Below are 8,609 nucleotides of genomic sequence, written 5' to 3'. Positions count from 1 at the left end.
TTATTAGTGGCATAGAGGTTCCACAACGGAAGGGGAGATACTCCATGATGGGAGGGATCAATATTGAATAGGCACCTATTAGGCGCTTGTTGGATGGGTAGATGCTATCAACAATACTTCTAGACTTTATTTTTTATTTTTACATACTTTAAGTCATCTTTTCAGGTGAAAGTGGAAGATAGTGCGTACTTATGTGCAACTATTAATGGTCTTCTTTGTGAATGCACATAAATCAACTAGGGAACTACGCAGGTAGCCAAAGTCAAGTTTTTGTACTATGGGATCCAAGAATTCCACTTTCTTTGGGATGATTTGGATTCAAACTTTGCAAGGGAATGCTCCAAGAGACATTTTTGGATAGCAAGAGATCCAAACCGATGGTCATTTTCCTAATGCGACAAAATGACATGTAACACTCCTTGGTTGGCTCCTTGACCTGTAAAATCTTAATGACCATTATCCTCTGCACACATCTTCTTATTTTATTCGTCGTTGTCCTACTGCTATTGCGTGATGTCCACCTCCCTCGTGCCCCAATCCTTGTGTCAAACCTCTATGGCGCCTCTGCTTCTTGTTCCAGCTCTTCATTGTGCACTACCTTACCCTTTTTGCGCTCCCTACTCCTACTGTGCGGTCCTGCGTATACCAAAAAAATTCCAAAATTTTTCTGGGTCCCAACAAGACTCATCTAACCCCCCTCGCCCCTGATCAAGGTTACCCTCTCAAAGACCATGCAACACCCATTGAGGTGTCTACTTCAGTATGATCCACAATGGTTTCTTTGTGGCTTGCAACACTTCCATCCTTTTTTAATGAAGTCTCTTTTAGTGATTATATACTTTCAATGGGTAACGACAACCTAGTTACCCCTTTTTTTTTTTTTTGTTATACTTCATGTTCAAAGGACTTTGGTCATACTTTTATCTATTACAATATGTATGTAATTTTTTGAACTCGCAATCTACGTTTCTGTCACGAGTCTAATTTTCCTATTAACAAACTGCAGCCTAAATAATTTTGACTATATTGTTATATGTTTTTCCTAATTAGCAATAAAATCTACTTAACTTAAAAAATATATAAATTATTCGATATAAAAAACTCATCAACATAACATTCCACTTTGCAATAACTTTATTTTATTTTAAAATATATACTTGAATTTCATTAATATTTCATAATCGTAAAGTAATTGAAAATATATATGACCTTATAGGTTAATGTTGCATAATTATGGTTTCAAAAACATTTTAAAATGTTTTAAAAATAAGTTTAAGTGCTTTAACAACAATTGAAAATGCTTATGGGAGTTAGGGAGCGGCTCTGCTAGGGTTCTGAGCGATCCTTCAACGACGCCGACAGCTCACCAAGCAAATTCTTCTCAGAGAGCGAGCAGGTAGCTGCAGCGCTCCAGATCTGCAGCGCATTAGGGCTACGCAATGGCCCAGTCTCTGGGGGGGGCGTCAGAGCCCTCCCCGTCGCAGCAAGATCCTGCGCAACAAGTCATTTTTGGTTCAGTGGACAGAGAGATCCTGAACAGGGGAAAAAAACCCCAAAACAACACCAAAGGAGATGGAAAACGTAAAGAAGGAGACAACGATCCACAAGAAGAGACAGAAAAGCCTGAAGAAGGTCCGAAGATTACCTCAACCACATGCAGACCAGTAGCTAAGGAAAGGCCAAGAATCGAGCTGCCTGGAGATAAGATTGATAAAAGAATAGAGTTCATGCGAGATCACGCCCTCATTGGGAAGTTCATAGGGTTCTGGCCAACTGAGAGAGCTCTATATGGATGGATAGCGGCGAAATGGAAACCAAAAGGGGATGTCACGCTGCAGCTAGGGCCGAAAGGCTTCTTCACAGCAATCTTCTACTGCTTGGAGGACAAATACAGAATACTAGTAGGAGGGCCCTACTTTTTTAATTCGGCTGGATTATACCTGCGAGATTGGATCCCCAAGTTTAACCCGGACAAGGAGGATTTAACATGGGCACCAGTATGGATCAGGTTGTATTCTCTCCCGGATGAATACTGGGAGGAGGACATACTCAGAGGGATCGGAAATGGGGTGGGAGAATACATCAGAGCGGCAGAAGAAACCAAATCTCGTAAGTACATCTCCTATGCTCGAATATGTGTATTCATTCGCCTCAATGAAGCTCTTCCAGAGTCAGTAACTCTTGCCCACCGTGATGAAGAATGGATCCAGCCTCTCGACTATGAACATGTTCCTTTTCGTTGTAGAAAATGTCATGCCCTAGGTCATCTCTTTAGGGATTGCCCTCAAAATATCCAAAACAGTTTACCTGACTCTTCTGATTCCCCTGCCCAGGACGGCTTCACTAAAGTCCCAAGCAGGAAGCGCTCTCACAAAAAACCCCATAATGGGTTCAAATCCCAGCCCAACAAATCTCATGGTCCAGTAACCAAGAACAGCTTCGATATTCTTGGCCAATCCTCTGAGGAATTCCCTTCCATTAACGAAGCCATCCCTGATCACCCCTCTTCCTCCTCTCCTCCCCCTTCATCTAATCCCCCTCCCAAATCTGCCGCCCCTATCATCAGCCCTACTATCCTTCAAAGGGATCAGAAAGAAATTGCTGAGAATCTCAAAGAAATGGAAGTAGATGGTAAAGCTGACCTTCCCCAGAATCCAGAGAACAACATCGAAGACAACGATCAAGTGCAAATAATGGATGAAGAGCCAGAGAGTATAGATCTGCATGGCTTAGATCTCTTAGAATTGGAGCTGGCTTGCAAAAAGAAAGCTTACGATACAATCCCAGAGCTCCAACTCAATAAACTCGAAGTGGTCATTTCCCGAGCCTATCATCAGAACCAACTTGGGATACAACCAGGCAACCAATGGGATGGAAATTTGCGCCCAAAGGATACAAAAAAAAGAGGAAGAAAGACAGATCTGCAAAGAACGATAGAGATTGGGAAAATCCTGGTAGACTCAGGCAGATATGCTAAGTTGACAAAGTACTACAAGCCCTCTGTCAACGGTTAAACATGAAGCTGGTATCTTGGAATATAAGAGGGCTAAACAGCCCCGGAAAACTCAGGATGTTAAAAAACATGATAAAAAAGGAAAAGCCACAAATGTGCTTTCTCCAGGAGACTAAGTGTAACAGTACTACGCTAGGCAGCATTCTTTCAAAAGCCTGGCCCGGATGTCGTTCAGTAGCGGTAGACGCCTCTGGAGCCTCGGGAGGGCTGGCTATAGCATGGAATACCCAAGCGGTTTTCCTATCAGACTTTCATGCAGCGCACCATCTTATACAGGCGACCTTCCACATTCTAGGGACCAATATTCGTGGCAACCTATCAAATGTTTACTTCCCACAAGACACAGGAAGTAAGGTGGCGCTCCTTGACACGATTGAAGCTCTAAGCAACAGCAGAAGGTTCCCACTCTGGATCGTTGCAGGAGATTTCAACATGATAACCAAAACTGAAGAGAAGCTAGGAGGAAGGAGGAGAATGGAGCCTGAAGTCAGTCGCTTCAAGGATTTCATCCAATCGACATCTCTTATAGACATGCCGTTCTGCAATGGCACCTTTACATGGAACAATCGCAGGGCAGGCAAATACCAAATCGCCTCCAAATTGGATCGCTTCCTCCTCTCAGACAATGCGGTCCACTTAGGAGGAGACATCTCAGCAGCCATTCTTGCTCATACTGGATCGGACCACTGGCCAATAGCTCTTCAATGGCAAAGACCAGGCAACTTAACCAAAAGACCCTTCCGATTTGAAGGATTTTGGCTCACGCATCCCACTTTCAAGGAGTTTGTCAAGACAACCTGGGCCTCGTTCATCCCCCCAGAAGGAGCGAAAATGTATCAATTCCAGCAAAAATTAAGATTTCTTAAGAGCCATCTTAAAAGATGGAACAGGGAAACCTTTGGAAATATCTTCGAGGAGAAGCAAAAGCTTACTCAGGACCTGGAGATTCTTCACCAGAAGATCATCACGGAGGGGCACACGGAAGCCACTCTGGAGCAGGAGCGTCTCATCCATAATCAACTGGAGGATAGAAGGAAGCAGGAAGAAATCTATTGGAAGCAAAAGTCAAGGGTCAGATGGCTGAAAGAGGGTGAGCGTAACACCAAATTCTTCCATAGAACTACAGTTCAACGAAGAATGCATAACAATATACCCTTCATCCAAAACCAATCAGGGGCAAAGGTAGAAACTCATGAGGAAATTGAAGAAGAACTCCTCAATCACTTTCAACAGGTCCATCAAGAGCAGAGAGAAGACAGGCGACAAGCCATTAGCAAAATCACCAGCAACATTCCAAAGATCATTACAGAGGAACAAAATGAACTCCTAATGCGCCCTATTAGTCCCCAGGAAGTGGATGAAGCTATGACGCAGCTCAAAGAAGGCAAAGCCCCGGGACCAGACGGATTTACAACCACCTTCTTTCACTCTTTCTGGGACATGTTAAAGGAGGAAGTCTGGCAGATTGTTGAAGAATCCAGAGCAACGCGTTGGCTTCTTCCCTCTCTCAACTCCACCTTCATCACTCTCATCCCCAAAGAGGAGGATTCCATCACCCCTGATAAGTTCAGGCCTATTGCATTATGCAATGTCATTTATAAAGTTATATCAAAAGTCATAGCAAATCGTCTCAAACCTCTCCTTCCTGCACTCATCTCAAAGGAACAGTCAGGGTACGTGGAAGGTCGGCACATAATGGATGGCATCCTACTCTCTCACGAAATCATTCATTCTCTCAAGAACTCAAAGCAAGCAGGTATGCTTCTCAAATTAGATCTCTCTAAGGCATTTGACAAACTAAGCTGGAATTACATTCATCATATGTTAAAAGCTTTTGGTTTCTGTTCTTCATGGATTCGTTGGATCATGAGCCTGATTACTTCCACCCATTTCTCAATCCTTGTTAATGGCATTCCCTCCCGTCCCTTTAATCCCTCCAGGGGTATCCGGCAAGGGGATCCCCTCTCCCCCTTTCTCTTCGTCCTTATGGCTGAAGGGCTGGGGCGGCATATTAAACAAGCCCTCCATTCTCATCAGATCAAAGGCATCTCCGTGCATAACTCCCCTGCCACCTCCCATCAGCAATTTGTTGATGATACTATGCTTTTTGGCTATCCCTCTGCTCAAGAAGCCCGTCGTCTGAAATCCCTCCTCCAGGATTTTTCGAATGCCTCAGGCATGCATATCAACTGCTCTAAATCACAGATTTTCTTTTTCCATACTCCGCCCTCTGTCAAATCTGTTGTTTCTCGTATCCTGGGCTTCCCCTCGGCTTCCCTTCCTTCCAAGTACCTGGGCGCCCCTCTCACGGCTTCAGCTATTAAGCAACCTGCTTGGCGCATCCTTCTGGAGAAATTTGAAAACCGTCTCAACCTCTGGACATATAGATCTCTTAATCTAGCCAGTCGAATTGTCCTCATCAAATCGGTTTTGCAGGCAATGCCTCTGTACTTGTTCTCTATTTTAGCTGCGCCAAAATGGGTTTTAAAAAGTATAAGAAACCTTCAGCGCAATTTTTTGTGGAGCAGCTCTGCCACCAACCGCAAGTGGGCCTTGGTGAAATGGACCAACGTTTGCATGCCCAAAGACAAGGGAGGCATTGGGTTAAGGGACCCTGAGTACAGCAACTCCATCATGAATGCCAAGATCTGGTGGCAGTGGATTACCAACCCAGATAAGCCCTGGGGAAAAATCTGGACAGCCAAATATGCAGGAAATAGACCTCAAGAAGAACTCATCAGATTCACTCCTACTGAAAAAGGATCTATAATATGGAATGCAGCCAAACAGCACCATCAGATAATTCAACAACACAGCTTCTGGGAAATTAGGAATGGATGCACTGCAAGATTTTGGACGGATGCCTGGAATCAAATGCCTAAACTCAAAAATATTCTTCACCCTTCTCTGATTCCAGATAGGCAGGAGCAGCAGCAGGAAAAAGTTCACCATTTCTGGTTGCCGGCAATAGAATATGGCTTCAGAAAATGGAAACAGAGCAACCAAATTCTCAACAGTACAGATGTCAGGAAGGAAGAAGAGCTGAGGACCGAGCTACGGAAAAGAAGTATTAGACAGGATAACGGAGAGGATATTCTCAGATGGGGATACCTGCCCAAGGGATCCTACACTACCTCAGAAGCCTACAAGCTATTATGCAACTTACCCGCTCCTCCAGACCCTATATGGAGTAAAATATGGGAGCTCGGACCCTGGCCAAAAATCTCCTACTTTCTCTGGCTGATAGGACATAAAAAGATTCTCACTTGGGATAAGCTTAGGAAGCGGAACTTCCATGGCCCCTCGATCTGTCATAACTGCTTTCAAAGTGAGGAAACTCTCCAACATCTCTTGGACACCTGTCTTCTAGCCAATCAACTCTGGGACAAGGTCAGTTTCAGATGTCAAAAAAGATGTAAAGAGGAGGGCGACATCATCAACTCCATAAGACAATGGCCAAAGCATCCCTACAAAAGTAAGATCCTCAACCAATTGTGGAGTACCATTCCGGGGATCGTCCTTTGGAATATTTGGAAGGAAAGAAATCAGCGCATCTTCAAAAACAAACGATCTCCTATAGATGTAATCTGGAGCAGGATTCAGAGGAACATTCAAGAGACGATGGCGCTTCAGGTATGGACTAAAGAAGATCTCCCATCTACAGACAGTGAGTATAACATTCTAGGAAATTGGCAGTTGCAGATACCTCAAGATTCTCTGAAGATCAGCACTCCTAACAGCAACAGCAAGAACATCTGCCATTGGAAAGCCCCCCCCAAAAACTCATACAAGCTGAATTTCGATGGGGCTTCCAAAGGCAATCCAGGAGCTGCTGGATTCGGAGGCATATTCAGGAATCATGAAGGCACTCCTATGCAAATCTACTTTGGGAACATAGGGTGGGATACCAATAACTCAGCAGAGTTGGAAGGGCTTTGGCAGGGCCTTCAGCAGGCCTGGAATCTCAACCTTCAACCCCTGATCGTAGAAGGTGACTCCCAGATACTTATCAACATGGCCACCCGTATTCAGAATGGCTCGCAAGCAAGGAAAGTAGCACCCAGTTGGAGGCTAGAAGCAAGGTTAAATGACATAGCACAAAAGCTCAGTAATACTAGAGCCATCTCATTCATACACACTAAAAGGGAAGGCAACAAAATTGCGGACCTCCTGGCCAACATTGGAGTAGAGACTGATCTACCCCTTGTTTTTGGAAGCACAAACATCATTCCCAACAGGCAACAGCTCCAGGAATGTGAAAGCTTGATCCAAGAAGAGGCTGTCGCCCCGGATGCGGGTGTCATCTCGCCAGCTCAGGGAGAGCCACATGCCCAGCACGGGCTGCCACGTGAAGATTGGAGGTCTTTAATGCCTCTCGCCGCCAATACTCCAAGCTGGAAGACGCATAATAGTAGCCTTAATGAAGGCGTTGGGAGCGATGGAGAGCCTGCAGAACGCATTCAATGCGGGCGAGTTTCAAAGGAATGTTGATGGGTTTAAGAATGTGGGGATGTTGGCGTGCGGAGCTCAGTGCGACGAGGAAACTGCCCAGATCCCTGAGCAAAGCTGCGATATTGTTGTTGAGAGCTTGGGCGAGGCTTGCTCCTTGCTGGTTTTTCCTGGTTCTTGCCTATGTTCAATTGAGCTCTGTCTCGAGCCAATTTGGGGGCGACAATTATTTGGGAAGGAACGCGGAGACAGCAGGCCCTCATCTGCTCTGGAGCAAGTTAAGGACGCCGCGGACATCATGGTGCGAGAGAGGATGCCTTGCAGAAGAGGAAGGGGCTCAGGGCGTGGTGATTCCTCTCGTTCCCCTGCAGCGGATGTTCACCATCACTGCTGCTGCTGCTATTGTCACCGAAGAGTGGGAGCTTCCCCTGTTCAAGCTAGTCAGTTTATGGAGGCCGGCGGCTCCAGTGAAGGTGCGCCTAGGCTCCCAGCGTTCGGCTCAGTTATCTTCACCCTGGGCAGCTCCAGGGACAACGCTGGCATTAATGCCCACATCTCAGTACTATTTACCAAAATTCCTGAGGAGAATGAGGAAGGATTGCAACGGTTCCCTGCTGAGGAAAGTCAAGAGGTTGACAGAGGGAAGCGCCCAATGGGGGAGCCATCGAATGCAGAGGGCAATTCAGCGAAGGGGCCTCAGCAAGCTCCCACCCGAACTCAAGAACCAGAGCTGCCAGCCCCCGCGCAAGATCCCATGGCAATGTGGGATGGAATCCCAGAGGGACAAGGCTGGTGCAGAATCCTGGAAGAAAAACCAGAGGAGTAACCCCCAGCGGCACTCCCTCGCATTTTCAGGACTGGTATGGGGTCTCGGTCGGTATCTGGTTCACACCTCTTGTCTTATGTCTTATGTCTTAGCTTGTTTCTTTTCTGTTATGGGTCATGTTCACGGCTACTGAAGTCTTTCTGTTCTCGGTCATGTATGCGGCTTATATAGACTTTCTGGGTCATGTGTCTTTTGAAGGATGCCCCTGCATGGGCCTTTTTAGCATCATATGGGATCATTACTGGTGTCAGGTGTATTGGTCAAGACTGGAAATATAACCCTGTGCAAGAGAATTTTGAGTCTGATAGAGCTGCCCAAGGA

The 8,609-nt window shown here is 45.7% G+C and overlaps 1 protein-coding gene across 1 annotated transcript; it reads left to right on the top strand.

Annotated features, from left to right (window-relative positions):
• Nucleotides 1–1,439: 1,439 nt before the first annotated feature.
• Nucleotides 1,440–7,504, top strand: LOC149203121 (uncharacterized). Its single transcript, XM_089401769.1, has 3 exons — nucleotides 1,440–2,954; nucleotides 3,122–4,502; nucleotides 4,845–7,504. The coding sequence occupies exons 1-3, from the start codon at nucleotides 1,440–1,442 to the stop codon at nucleotides 7,502–7,504; spliced, it is 5,556 nt and encodes a 1,851-aa protein (XP_089257895.1).
• The last annotated feature ends 1,105 nt before the right edge of the window (nucleotides 7,505–8,609 follow it).

This window comes from Pinus tabuliformis, chromosome 2_1 (genome assembly GCF_031772625.1).
Source record: "Pinus tabuliformis cultivar Carrire ecotype Pingquan chromosome 2_1, CPIR1, whole genome shotgun sequence".
Lineage (NCBI taxonomy): Eukaryota > Viridiplantae > Streptophyta > Pinopsida > Pinales > Pinaceae > Pinus > Pinus tabuliformis.
This window is presented reverse-complemented; position numbering and strand designations above follow the sequence as displayed.